Here is a 15248-nt window from a genome sequence, read left to right as displayed (position 1 = left end):
AGCCAGTGCAGCACACAGAAACGCCGTTTACCTTCCCACTAGTAAGCGGTCCCTATTTATCTACTTGCACCCGGGGGTGCTTTCGAACTGCTAGGTTGGCAGGCGCTGGGACCGAGCAATGGGAGCGCACCCCGCCGCGGGGATTCGAACCGCCGACCTTTTGATCGGCAAGCCCTAGGCGCTGAGGCTTTTACCCACAGCGCCACCCGCGTCCCATCTAGCCATAATCGACTTGGAATAACAGAATTGTAGAGATGGAAGGGCCCACGAGGGTCATCTAGTCCAACCCACTGCAATGAGGGAATCTTGCCCATCGCTGCACTGACAAAGTTGCATTTGCACACATTTGCACAAGCATGTTGGGGGTTGCGGTCCTGCTCCCTCCTCCATGTGCCACGATGGAGAAAGACTGAACACACCTTGTGCCACCTTTTGTTTATCAAAACAGCCGCTTGCAGAAATTATTTGAGCAAATTCCTCAAGGCAAGCCTTCCAAAACAGCGACGCAAAAATGCTTGTGTAGTATCCTTCTAAACAAAAAATGAAGCTGGGCAATGCAATCCTAGGTTCCTTCACTCAAAAGTAAATCATACATTTACTTAAGACTTACTCCCAAACAAATAAGCACAGGATTGCAATCGTAGCCTTGAGTTAAATTGACTGGGTGAAAGTCAAGTTTGCCAAGGTAGTTCCATACTGTGCCAGCATAGGGAACTCACAATACACTTTAACAATTCACAAGTCCTGTGTTGCCATGACTAGGCCAGCGTAAAGCAGAAAAATGGGAACGCTTGTTACTTACTGCAAATGGCATCTCTCCACTTCTCATCTTCTTTCTTTGAGAGAAGGAAAGACATCCTATCTGGAACTTTTGTCTGTAGCAAAGTCCTGGGGGATGGGGAGTCCCCATCACATTCCTCGGAGGAATTAGAAGCACGCCGTGTGTCAGGAGAGGGGTGGGAGGTCCACATTGCTTTCACAAGCTTGCTCAATGGTTTTAGAATGACCAGCCATTTTTTTGCTCGTTTCTGGGTACTTTGGCATAACAATGGGGCGAATGTTTCCACAGGCAGAATCTGCTAAGGGCTGGAGGGGGCAGGAGTAAGCTATAGCATAAAGTATGGGGGGTAATACAAATACAATAAACGAATAAATAACGACGCTCAATTTTGTTTCAAAAGTGCAAGGCAGAGGTGTGGAGCACCGTCCAGTGGCAAGCGGTCATCAAACCAGTTCAAAATGGTCCCTGCCCCGATGAGCCCCTTCCACCTTGGCAATACGTTTGCCAGTCATACTACTTGAGCAAATCCCAAGCTACATTTCTCTTCACCAATTGCCTCTAGGAGCACCACTCCAAAGGGGGGGGGGCAGGGACGGTTGACTGGATCTCCAAATTCCATTGCATAGTGCTTCTGGGGCAAGCTTCCGTTCGGACCCACCATGGGTTCGGACCCACTGTAGTCATCAAGGTATAGCAGCTGCGCTCAAGGCACTGATACACACCTCACACAAGACAGTGAGATTTTAGCCTTGCTTCTATTCTGTCTCCCACGTAATGGATTCTCCTGCCAGGACCCATGGCCGAGCGGGAGAGGGGGTAGGTAGGGAGAAGACAGTGAAGAGGACAAGAAGTAAACAATAGGGAAGAATATAATAAAGTGAAAAAACGCTGTTTTAATTAAGAGAGGTTAGAAAGGATAAAATGCCAGAAATTCAATAACGGGATGAAGATATAGAGCATTCTTCACCAACCTGGTTCCCACTAGATGTTTTGGACTACAGCGCCAATCAGCCCCAGCCAAATTTTCCAAAGTTGATCACAGGTCCCTGTTCCAGAGAGTAGCTGGAGACAAACCCTCTCTGGTTGTATCCCTCCCATTGGACCGAAAATGCATGCTTCCTGGAGGTCTTTGGGGGTTTCTTCCAAGCCTTCTCTCCTAGGAGTCTGTGACCAGGGCCTGATCCTGCCTCTGCCACTCCACTGATGAGTTACCTTTGCTTTTGCACTAGCAAAAATGCTGTAGTGCTATTGCTATTGCTATTGCTACTGCTATTGCCCTTGCTCAGGATGCCGGAGGATTTGAAATCCTGCCTGCAGGCCTAGCCAGCGTCTGGCCTAACCACCTACTGTGGTTAGGACCTCTGACCCACCAGTCTGCTTTCCCCAAACCACATCCCCCTACCCTTCAACTGATGTCAGATGCTGCATGGAGGGTGGGGGAGGAATTACATGGTTGCAAAGGAACAACTGGGAGCCATAGTGTGTGCTCCTAATTGCTCCTTGGTAAGCAAGGCTTGTCGGCACCCAGCAGCTGATCGGTGCTTACAAGTGAGCCTCGCTGGCGCAGTCGATCCATGCCCAAAGCGGGGCTTGCTGTGAGCACCTATCAGGTGATTCACAGGCAAGTGATCCCACTCATCTGTCAAAGTCGCTTGTGGGGTGGGGCTATGCTTTGTGTTTGAGAGGGAGCTCAGAGGGGGCTTAAGTGATTTCCGCAATTGCTAATTGGTGCCTTACATACCTAAGTGATGTGGGGGCCTCGTTGGAAGAGAGGTTGTGACTGTTGGGAGACCACTGTGTTGGCAGGATCTCTGCTGAGGTAAGCTACCATCACTGCGATGTGGACTCTTTTTTTCCTGCTACTATTTCTTTAGATAAATTGTGCGTTATCTTAACAACAACCGTTTGGATCTTGCAAGTTTTTTTTTTTTTAATGTACTGAAAAATCAGGATTGGGGGAAAAGGGGGTTTGCTCTTTACCCTCACACTACAGTCCCGAGTTTAAAAGTCTCGTGCTGAGTTATCCTGACTAAATCTGTCTCCCTCACTCTGCTGGCACCAATGGCAACATATACCTAATACAAATATGCGTTGGGCCCCAATCCTAACCCTCACCCCCCTCCCCTCAGCAGCTGCTATATAGATAAGGGGTGGGTGGGGAAGAACAGCACCAAACTACACAATTAATGTAACGTGTAGTTTGGGACCTTAAGCATAGCTGCCGAGAGCGCAAATAATGCCATTTAGTAACACTGCTCTAAGGTCCATCTTTGGCTGGGCCATCAAACTGACGTGTTCCTTCATTGCAGGGGGTTGGGCTAGATGACCCGCAGGGTCCCTTTCAACTCTACAATTCAAAAGCTGCAGCTGATTGCACAATTAGAGCCAACCCCTGTTCTTTATCTCCAGACAGACAGATTCATAGCACTGTTTAATATTGTTGTCCAGTTGAGCTAGTTGGCAGCATCCAACCGATAAACGGTCCCTGGAGAAGGGAGGGGGGATGGGGGATGAGAGAAGAAAACGCATAGATTTAGTTACTAAAACCTGTCCCAATTCGATCACTTATTACCTTTTAACAACTTTTCAACTGCTTTGTTACAATGGCAGTACAGTCATACCTTGGGTTACAGATGCTTCAGGTTGTGTTTCTCGGGTTACGGACCTGCCGAAACCCGGAAGTACTGGAACGGGTTACTTTCGGGTTTCGGCAGTTGCGTATGCGCATAAGCGCCAAATCGCAACATGCATCCTGCATGGATCACGTTCGCAACCTGAGCATCCACTGTATTGGCTTCCAGCTCATTTCTGGGTCCAATTCATAAGAGTGCTGGTTATGGCTTTCAAAACCCAATACTGCTGAAGACCAGACTACTTGAAAGGCCGTCTTCTCCTACCCGAGTCTGCCCCATATATTGAAATCAGGACAGTCTCTACTCTGCATTTTCAATTTCCGCAGTACAGCTGGTGAGGAGGAAAGAGTGTCTTTTTGGTGGCTGCACCCAGGCTCTGGAATTCCTTACTAAGGGAGATACTTTTACTTACTGGCTTTATTTTAATCAAGCCTTGGTGCTCTCTTTTCAATGTGCAACTCAGTTTATTACACTTCAATTCCTAATTTTTATCCCTTGTGTTTTGTTTTGTTTTAATTGTAACGTATAAAGTACTGGCAAGTAATAACACATGACATTTTATTGTCCTGAATTACCGTATTTTTTGCTCTATAAGACTCACTTTTTCCCTCCTAAAAAGTAAGGGGGAATGTGTGTGCGTCTTATAGAGCGAATGCAGGCTGCGCAGCTATCCCAGAAGCCAGAACAGCAAGAGGGATTGCTGCTTTCACTGCGCAGTGATCCCTCTTGCTGTTCTGGCTTCTGAGATTCAGAATAATTTTTTTCTTGATTTCCTCCTCCAAAAACTAGGTGCGTCTTGTGGTCTGGTGCATCTTATAGAGCGAAAAATATGGTAGATGAAACAGGACAGTTCTGCCAATCAAGGCCATGTTAATAAGCTGCATGATTTTATTTCTATACAATAATTTAATTGGAGACACACAGAAGCATAAAGGCTTTGGTTTACATAAGCATTCTCCCTAATGTCTATGTTTTGCTCAGGTTACAATTGTATTGTTTTCCCCAGTTTTGCATTTATTAGCATCCAAACATTCTGCTCCACAGCAGCTGTGCTGAAAAGAAAAGAAACTGCTTTTTGTTTGATGCTAATGCAAATTGTGATCTTGGAAAGCAATCAAGATTGTTTGATAACACAACTTAAAAAAACTGTCTCTTTGAAAAACCTCAGGGAACATAAAGGCAGCATATAAGGGAATGAACATTAATGCCTTAATTATGCCTTCTTTCAAATATTGTAACACTGCTTGATTACAGGATAAAAAGCAAGGTTCAACACAAGGTATGTTTCACTGAAAGATCTTAAAATAATACATCTGTTTCAGACGATATTTTGTACATTTACTCTATTAAGTACACAGGAATACTGAAGATAGGATTCAGACTGCTGCTGTCAAGAGATCCCAATATCACTATTTTGCAAACTAAAATTACTCTGTTCTGAAAGGAAGAGGAGACGCTGCCACATAGAATATGTTTTCAACATAATGAAAAAACTAGTGAAAAACGATTGTGGCCAGCAATTGCAGATGTATAAAAAGTAGCTTACCTGTACACCTCTTGGGAAATGCAGTCATAAAGTTCCTCAGCAGTAAATTTCGTATTATTGTGCATCTATGAAGGAGGGGGGGAAACACACTGAAATGTCTTGGAAGACTCGCCAATCATGAAATGTGGATATTAGCTGTTGGAAATTATTCATCGCTGTAAAAGAACTAAGGACTGCTTCAGATTATCTTTTTATTGAAGTCCTTAAAATAAGAGTTGTCACCTAGCCCCTTTGCCAAGTCAAGCCACAGCCCCTGCACTTTGCCAGCCTGGTCTGCAAAACAAGTGTGAAAAAGTGGCATCTTTGGCAAAATAATTTGCTGGCAGTCTACTTTATAGGGTATAAGATGCTGACCCATCACTCCAGAGCACTTATTGAGCAGTATGGTACCAATCAATGTCATTTATGATTGACTAGAGAAAGGGTAACAAGCTCACGGGTGACAGAAATGGCAGCTGAAAGATATACTTATTGATGCAGACCAGCACAGCAGACAGCCATTAGTTCAATACACACAAGGCATCTCTTCCAAAGCAAACTTCTATTAATCTCTGTAGAGTCTATATTCCCATAATTTAAAGGCTAGCAAAGTCTGTTGGTGAAGTTCTTTGCCCAATTGCGTTAACTGCATTCCATACCACAAAGCTGAAATTTGGTGGCCGACTAATAACTTGGCAGCCTGCATTTGTTTTCTCCTGCAAATGTTTTGGTCACTTTACTCATAAGAAGCTGCCTTGAATTATATCTCTTTATCCTAGCTCTAACCAATCAATCAATATGAAACAAGAAAGAAAATATATGGTGTTTTCCTGTGGCTTAATAACTGTGGACTCAGGCAGCAAATGCAGCTGCGTATTCAGTAATGTGGTGATGTCAAATTCACTCTAGAACGAAGCTGTAAAGAAGTTTAGAGAAAAACCAGCCAAGAGGAAAGATGTGGTGTTCTCACATATTCCTAAGAGGCTCTAAGCCACTTTTCTATGGTTACAGTTCTGGTTCAGTCTCTGGGGAACAGCATGCAATAATTAATCAGGCAGTGAAATATCAACCACCTTGGAAATGGAAGTCTCCCTTGCTTGACTCAAATGAAAATGTGCTTCTGTCTTGGTGAACTGAATCACTGAAATTATGGAACTACACTAGACCTCTAAAAGGAAACAACTTCTAATACAAAGCCATGTTATGGACAACATAAATGCATCCTGTTGCGTTGGTTGTTCATGCCAGTGAGAGAGTCTGCTAAGCAAAACTATGACTGGCCATGGAGGAACCTTTCCACTCTTATTTCTCTTTACCATAAAAAGAAGGGGTAAGCATAGCATTGGGTGCCAAGCAAAAGCCCAGCTGCTGAGTGGAGGGTCACCCATGACAACATCAGCAGCCAATACCAATCAATCCTTTATTAGGCATAGCAAACCACACATTTTAAAACAAACACCATATACAGATTGTGGAAAATACGAATTCGGCATAACAATTTGCATAAATAATACAGTATAACACTACCACATCACCGACTAATCAAGAACCACTAAATCTCTCTATAATGGCCCAGTCTTTCCACATGGACAGCACTCAAAAATTTAGCCACTATTAGAGTAATTTGATCATTCCTGTCCGAGAGCAGGTCCTGAACCGTTGGCGGTTGTAAGGCCTCTAACAATTGTCTTCTGGCATAAATGCCAAAATCCCAAGAAAAGAAAATATGCTCCAATGTATCAGGTTCCTGCCTACCACATTTGCAGAGACGCTCTGCTTCTGGGAGAGCTAAATATCTTCCTCTTACCATCATCGAGGGAAACAAATTAAATCTGGCTAGCATAAACAGCCTGCACAGTTCATGATTCTTTAGATTTGTCATGTAACCCTTTTGAAAATCTCTACACAAATGGAGATTTAAATAGAGAGGAGAGCAAGTGCTGTGCTTTGCAACCTCAAAAGTGGAGAGAACACTTTTTCCTGTAAGATTTTTCCTGATAATTTCCCAAGTATCTTTGGGGTCAGAATTTTCAAAGTCAATTAGATGAAGCCCTATTGAGTTCAATTTCCCCCTACAAATCAATGATAAATTGTAAATTACATTATCACTTAAGAAGTCGTAAAGGAGAGAGTTAGGAGATAGGGCTCTATAATGCAGGAAGATCCAATATTTCAAGGTTCTCAGCCAATACCTTTGCCAGGACAATCGTCCACACTCAGCAACTGCACATGACGCCGATTTCTGCCACCTCCACCTTCACACAGCAAAAGGTAAGAGGTGGGAAGGGGTCCCCTTCAACGTTTCCCCATGGCACTGGCTGCTTCCCCTTAGCAAACCAGCTCACTGGCTGCCATAGTATCCAGGTGGCATTAAGTTCTACTAACAGAGCACTTTGCTCTCAATCTGAACTTGGAAGTTCCATCTCAGGTTTGTTGGCTGCTAAAATAGTAGGCTGGTTCAAACAGCCAGCAGCTCCAAGTGATGGTCTCTGGGAATGTGCTGCACCACTGCGGGCTGTGTGAGCTGGCCCAATGATTCTATAGTGGTTTCTTCCTATGCTGCTCAGTAAACACTGGGTGTCTGAGGTCACATAAGTAGTAGTCCCATGTGACCTTGGTCTTCCAACATTACAGAGTGGCAAAGGAAAGAGCCACAGTGCAGCACTCTCATTCCTGGTTAGCAACAACTCTCAGGTCTATTATTGGTTTTAGAAAGCTCTGTGAGTATCCAGAAATAAGAATGAGTTGCTTGACTTACGGTTATTACGGACTAACAATATATACTGGAATGTGTAAATGCAGAGGCAGCCAGAAACATGTTTCTAGACTTGCAGGGAGCAAATCTACCCTGCTTCCAGGCTGGCTGACCAATGTATGTGAAGCAGCAGCAGGCTCAACTGACTTCTTTGGAGAGGCAACAGTCCTTGTCAGATGACGTGAAAGTTGTCTGAAGAATGTGGAGGGATATTTTTCTCGGCTGCCAGTTTAATCCGCCATCCCCATAGGAGCTGACTTGATTTAGACAGCTCTACGGGTTGATGTGATGCGAGCTATGGTCACAAAGTAAACTTACAAGGATTTTGCTTCCCAAATCGTGTGACAATACCTTAAGCATTTGGGGGACACTTCATGTTTCCCCTTTCAAGGAAGAAATTATTAGACTAGCCCAGTAATCAGTCTGCCCTGGACTATCTGCACACAAAATTTCGGGGTTTGGGGTCAACATAAAGTACTCTAACACCTACAAAATACTTTAAAGCGGAAATCAAACCTACCTTATTATTAGTTAAAAAGCTATAGAGAGCCCAGACATCTTGAAAGCTACTGTTTGGCACTAAAACCCTGAAAAAGATAAGTACAAACAGTGGAAAACTCATTAAAGGATTTTAAACATGGATGACCCAATGACATAAGAAGTTCACATCGTTGCTTATACCGCATGAATGAGGTTCTTATTTAGTTATTTATTTGTTGCCTTTTTTCCCTGATGGGGCTCAGGACAGCAGCTTACAGATAAAAATAAGAACTGCTAAAAACATAGAAAACTGATCATTAAAATACACCGATAGAATTAAAGCTATATAAAATCAGCTTAAAACACGTGTTCTTAATTTGTACAGGGCGAGTCCTCTAAAAGACATCTGATGTTAGCCGCTCTGAGCCTGGCTTCAGCTGGGAGGGCGGGATATAAATAAAAATTTATTATGATTATGATTATTATTATTGGCCCCGTGGACACAGAGTACACATGTTCCACAGGGCCTCTGTTAAAAGATTCTCCCTGTAAATTCAAGCAGTAGGGGATTCAATTACTAAAATGTGCTCTGTTTGGGGCTTCCCTTAATATTGGTCCAGAAATTGCAACTAGTGCAGAATGCTGCAGCAAAGCTGTTGAAGGGGGAGCCCTATTGACAGCACATCGCACGTGCTACTGGGTCACGTTTAAGGGCTTGCCTTTGGCATAGAAAACCCTGAATAACTTGGGACCAGGATACCTTACTTTGCATGTTCCTGCCCATTCATGTCTACTCTCAGGAGAAACACTATTGAAGACATAAGAAGACCCCTGCCAGTTAGGCCAAAGGTTTATCTATCCTAGCATCTTGTTCTCACAGTGGCCAACCCGATGTATTACAAACAGGGTATGAGGATTAACAGGAAACCTCTGTTGTATTTCAGATCCAATGCCACAGCCTCATGACCATTATGGATCTGTGTGTATACACTTTGCAACATATCTTATCCTGTCCAAAATATTATTCTTGATCATATTGAAGGGGCCGGAAATCCCAAGTTCACTCACTACCTCCTCCCTATTTTTCTTCTTCTTTTTTGCACTCCACAGAAAACTTTGCTTAGAGATTTTAACTCCTATGTGCAGGCCTAACCAGTGCATGATTCATGGGTCACAGTATGTAACAAGTGACGTCTGACATGTATGAATGCCTCTCCTCCTAAGCATTCAGCATTGAACTTCCAAGCCACAGACGGCTCCTTGTCTTTTTCTTGTGGCTTTCAATCCTGCCTATATTTTTCTTCCTGACACCTTGTATAAATATTCCAAATGACCTTGGTTCACACTGCAGCATGATTTTAATTTAAAGCAATTTACATCCATTTGCAAACAAGCGGGGAGATCTCTTGGAGGCTAGCTCGGCAAAGATGAAACGTGTGTTCTTTCGGTATCACAGTTCATCAGCACAAAGGAAATGCCTATAAAACCTGTGATTAAAAAAATACATATTGCTGCCTCCCCCAGCGCTTCTAATATTGGACAGCTTTAGCATACTCAGGAATCAAAGTTTTAGGTCTCTTTTGTAGGACGCATATACTTTTTTGTGTGCTCTGCAATGGAACTCAAAAGATCCAGTTCTTGCTGCACACTTCATTCTACAGACTACTCAAGGCTCTCTGCTTACCCCAGAGTATAACAATTATTTTCATCTACAGCCAAATCTCTTCATATATCTTCTGCTGTCTCCTAAATAGCCATTAGATGGCAGCAGACATTTGCACGCCATTAATCTAGAGCAATGTTTCTCAGTTCGACCCTCAGGCTACTTTCAGGTGGGCCCTGTGGTCTCATCCATCCTTACTTTATGCCCATTTCCGTATGTGACAACATTTTGTGATTCTGCTCCTACATCACCTTTTTTGGTAGGTGATTGGCATCAGTAATTTTCAGCCATCTCAAGTTGGCTCTGAGAGCAGAGATGTTTGAGAACGCCTGCACTATATTGCAAATTGTGTGTGTGTGATTCAGGACTTTAACTATTACAAATGCCTTGTCAATGGTGCAATCTGACTCCAGAATGTGAAAGCCTCCTTCAGATTACCCATATTCACTTTGTAATTCAAACCGCGCACAGAACCAATGCACAGCCCTAGTACCGACCGGAATACATGGCATCAAGCCCTGTGGAAGCAGAAAGTAGGCCCACACAGCAGACGACTGACCGCGGTGGCAAGTACTGACCCAAGAACAACATATTATGCATAGTGATTTGTTTACCAAAGTTTTAACTTATTTACTGAATTTCATGTATGTGACTGCCAGTTGGCTAACGGCAGCAGTTTTGAGGAGGAATGTTTTGTGGCACCTAAATATACATGCCCACAAATTCGCAGCAGCAGACCCAAGTTTTCTAGTGTTTATTTTTTATTAAAAGTTGAAAAAAAATCACATACCAAAGAAGATTGGCATTAGATTGACAACCTTCCAAAGCAGTTAATGAGAAGGACTGAGATCCTATATCTATTTGTATGCAATAAAAAAAATAAAGTTAATTTTTTTATAGAAGTGCTTCCGTAACATCCTTGGTTGGTCCCACCTCTTAGCAGGTCACCTGCTAAAATCTTGTATGTGTGTGGATTACAGTGGTACCTTGTCTAGCGTCCGCCTCTTTGAGCGCCCGTTCCGTCGAACGTCTGTGGCAAACCCAGAAGTACCAGGATGGGTTACTTCCGGGTTCGCCGCTCGCACATGCACAGAAGCGCAAACCACTCCGCGTGCATGCGCAGACGCAGCGCTTTGTCCAGCGTCCTTTTCAGCCAGCGACCAGGGCTCCGGAACGGATCCTGGTCGCAAAACAAGGTACTACTGTAATTTGGCATAAAAAATAAAGCTAACTTAATAACTTCTTTATACAGTGGTACCTCGGGTTAAATACTTAATTTGTTCCAGAGGTCCATTCTTAACCTGAAACTGTTCTTAACCTGAAGCACTACTTTAGCTAATGGGGCCTCCTGCTGCCGCCGCGCCTCCAGAGCACGATTTCTGTTCTCATCCTGAAGCAAAGTTCTTAACCCGAGGTAATATTTCTGGGTTAGTGGAGTCTGTAACCTGGTGTATGTAACCTGAAGCGTATGTAACCCAAGGTATCACTGTACCTGGCTTTCCTTTATAAAACAAACTAAATGTGGCTTTTAAAAATCATAAAAGCCACAACGCATAACAGAATAGTTCTAATAAAATAAAATTCACATCACTAAAATCATAAAAACCATGAGCATGATAAAACAATTGAAATATAGGCACCTTGCCTTGTGAAATACTAGTACCAATACATGAAAGTGGCGGTTCAGTTTTTGGAACTAGCTAACAGGTAGTTGCTAACAGGCAACTATGAAGAAGAGTTTGGATTTGATATCCCACTTTATCACTACCCGAAGGAGTCTCAAAGCGGCTAACATTCTCCTTTCCCTTCCTCCCCCACAACAAACACTCTGTGAAGTGAGTGGGGCTGAGAGACTTCAGAGAAGTGTGACTAGCCCAAGGTCACCCAGCAGCTGCATGTGGAGGAGCGGGGAAGCGAACCCGGTTCACCAGATTACGAGTCCACCGCTCTTAACCACTACACCACACTGGCTCTCCAATGGGTACTATTTCAGATGCCTGGGATCAATACATCAATACAATACAAGCTAAAAGTACCAAGAAACTTATTTCAACACAGTGGTTCCAACAAACACCTGTGAAGATATGAGATTACACATCAGAGTAACATACAGGCAATTTCCCACTTATGCACTTTTGACTCGTGTGCAACCGTGTACACCTGCAGTGCCGGGAAATAACTAAATAAATATTTCCATTTCAACTGCGAAAAGGTGCGCAAAGGGCAAAAACAACCTGAAAAAGAGCACAAAAACTGAAAAATGGTATGAAAAGACCGGGGGGGGGGAGGGGGAGAGAAGATGGCTTGTAAGTGCTCATGGTTTTTAAAAGTTTTTCAAAGGTTTGTAGACGTTTAGAGGATTTTTCACAGGTTTTTAGATGGCGCTCCCCACTATTCACAATTTCACAGTTATCTGGGGATGTAACCCCCACATAAGTGGGAATCAGCTGTACTCCATTCAGCTCACATAAACTTACTGCCGAATTCCTGCTAGGATTTCGCTCACTGCTGCCATTAACTTCTGCAGACCAACGAAAGCGTCTTTGAACGAGTCCATATTCTGAGTGGGGGTAGCCGTATTGAGGTCCAGCTTCTGGAAAAGTTCTAGACTAAGAAAAGTAAAAGAATGAATTTTAAAACAGGCAATGAACTACCTATTGTCCTAGACAGGAATGGGGTGGGGAGGCAAGGATGGAAAGAGAGAAAAAAAAACCCAGACAGACAGAATCAGAGGCAGGAAATCCTACTGCATGTATACGGATTCTTTTTCAAAAGAGCTCACTGAAGCAAAGGCATTCTGTCTAATCCGATTCATAAATTCATAGTGAACAAGGGTATAGCTGCTGTGATAATAGGACTATTTCCTCAGAAAGACACACAACCTTTTGCATTAGGTTTCCATTGCAGAAATTTTTAAACAACTACTGAGCTGTTTAAAATTCTCCTTCAGATGTATGCATTGCCATCTTCCAGTTTGCACTAACTTTTTTTTTAAAAAAACTTTTTGCCATCAAACCTTGTGGTTGACTGAAGCCCACTTCACAAATTATGTTTTTACAGTTTTCATTAAGGGCTTGTTCACACATGTATTTGCAGTGACTGTATCAGGTGACAGCATGCATACATGAAGGAGTCACCACTGATGAACCAGTACAGCCAGAACTTCCAAATAATCTCTTCTCTTCTCTGAACATAATTTTCTTGACAGTGGATTAAATTCACAAATTTGGCCGCCAGTCATCAAGCAGCATACAAGCACATCTGCACTAACCCTAGGATGCTTTACATTTTGCCTAAAAATAAGACAACCTTGATTTCAAGAAGAACACTCTCTTTCAGCTTTTATTACCTGAATAGGTTTATTGTGTTCCAGACGCTTTCAAGGACAGACCAGATTTCCACATGCCTGTTTCCTTGGGCTAAAGGCTTAGGCGACAAGGACGTATCTACATCCTGAGTGTGCTGGACCAAAGCTACATCTTCCATTTGTTCACAAGCAGTAGTTCCTGAAGTAGATTTGAGGGTGTCTGGAGTATTTGGTCCAGCACCTGGCTGAATATTATGAAAATATAGCAAGCAAGCAGTAAATATACTGGATCTGATGTGCTAAAGCTGCAAGCTACCAGATTTTTTAAAGGAATGACACACTAAGACTGATATAACCACAGTAAAAATGAGATTTACTTCAAAACATTTCACTGACTTAAAGACATTTATATACCACCCTTCATACTTTGACCCAAAGTATTTCACAAGAACATCAGTGCGGGGGGGGGGGGGGGCTGTTTGGCTCTATGTCACCTTTAGCTAATGCAATGAAAGAGCAGATCAGAGCTCCTTGGAGATAGAAAGAACCTATAGCTAAAAGTTCCCCTTTCTTTATTCCTTTAGATAAAGTGTTGGAGAACCTAATCCTAACCAAGACCCAAGGGTGCTGTTTTATTTACTATATTTTTCTGTCTATAAGATGCCCCCATATGTATAAGACGCCCCCTATTTTGGGGGACTCAGATTTAAGAAAATGGGGGGAGATGGCCCAGAGTATAAGATGCCCCCTAATTTTTGACAATACTTTTTAGGGGGAGAAACTTAGTCTTATACATGGAAAAATACGGTACCTAAACTTTTTAATCTCGCTTTTCCCTGTAAAAAACCCTCAAGTGGTTTATAACAATGCAGTTAATAATAAGCTCAATAAAAAAGCAAGCAGCATTTTATCCTATCCTCACTCCTGGCTTTCAACTCCTCCCAGGCAGGGGCTGACCCAAGAGTCTAGCAGACTCGCCCACCCTTATCCATTCCCCTGCAAGAAAAGGATAAAAGCAAACACATTTTGTTCAAAAGTTACATCTGAGATTTATTTTGACCATCTGTTCCACAGATGACATTGAAAGTGTATTTCAAGTTGCCTTTAAAAAGAAGTTTTCTAACACAAGTAGCTTTTAACCCTGGATGATGATGATAAATAAGCAACAGCAACATTGCTGCTGCAATCGGATACATGCATGTGCATGTAAAAAGGAATGACTTCTGTCAAAACTAAGCAGCTCTTACCTTGTCAAGCGTCTTGAGCAGTTTATTCACCTGAGCTAAAGCCTTGGGAAGGATACCATCATATTCTGACCTTGAGCTGAACTCCTCCAACAGCATTTTAGATTCCTGGAGCACCTCATTCAATGTTGAAGGTTTAACCACAGAAGCTGAGAGAGAGAGAGAGAGAGAGAGAGAGAGATGTTAAGGAGGAAAAAGTTGAAAGAGGACAGAAAACAAAATACAACCATACCATAAGTAATCCTCAAATACAACCCAGTATATTTGCAATTTGAACTATTCAGGAACAACAACTGATAAGGAGTGCATTCAAAGGGTGCTATTATCTTGCTACCATCTACCACTGACACACATCTCCTGAAGATCCTGGATCTAACAGGGACTCACTACAATTCTGCATGACTTGGGAGGTCACCAAAACCTTCTAGCATCACAGAACCACAGAAAAGAATATGCTGGTGGTCAATATGTACATATTTTTAATGGACCAACTACAGGGTGCTTTCGGGAACCTCAAAATACTTTTGGCATCATATAGGTGCACAAAAATGCTTGGGTGTAGCCCACAGATTAGACACCCCTGCTATACACTGAACTCAAGAAACTTAGTTTTGAGTAAACATGTTTAAGATTGTATAAGATTGGCTTATACAAATGAATCCTATTATATTTTAGTAATTTGGGAGTGCTTGGGATTGCTAGAAACCTGTATCATAGCTCTGAAGGTTCCTTGGAGGAAGCCATGATAAACACATTTGAAGTTTTCAGTACTGATATGCCCTTTGGCGCAGGTTTTGGGATTTCAAATAGTTTCAAGGGTTAACATTTTCTTACCCGGTTAAATCGGTCATGATTAAATG

The 15248-nt window shown here is 42.7% G+C and overlaps 1 protein-coding gene across 6 annotated transcripts in view; it reads right to left on the bottom strand.

The window, feature by feature from the left end:
* Positions 1-1654: 1654 nt before the first annotated feature.
* The window catches only part of SWT1 (SWT1 RNA endoribonuclease homolog), a 30475-nt gene continuing 16881 nt past the window's right edge, over positions 1655-15248 (bottom strand). For 3 of the 6 annotated variants that reach the window (XM_083620088.1, XM_083620087.1, XM_083620086.1), the window contains exons 14-19: positions 14392-14537; positions 13187-13389; positions 12315-12446; positions 8215-8281; positions 4961-5025; positions 1655-3266 (exon numbers count right to left, since the gene is read on the bottom strand). In XM_083620088.1, the coding sequence (XP_083476214.1) occupies positions 3161-3266; positions 4961-5025; positions 8215-8281; positions 12315-12446; positions 13187-13389; positions 14392-14537 (719 nt within the window). In that variant the 3' untranslated portion in view covers positions 1655-3160. Of the gene's footprint in view, positions 3267-4960; positions 5096-8214; positions 8282-12314; positions 12447-13186; positions 13390-14391; positions 14538-15248 lie in introns of those variants that run through there. The other 3 variants (XR_014549513.1, XR_014549514.1, XM_083620089.1) reach the window with 3 other exon arrangements.

The sequence above is a fragment of the Podarcis filfolensis genome, assembly GCF_964270895.1.
Source record: "Podarcis filfolensis genome assembly, chromosome: 6".
Lineage (NCBI taxonomy): Eukaryota > Metazoa > Chordata > Lepidosauria > Squamata > Lacertidae > Podarcis > Podarcis filfolensis.
Note: the sequence above shows the minus strand (reverse complement) of the source record. Positions and strands in the feature narration are given on the sequence as shown.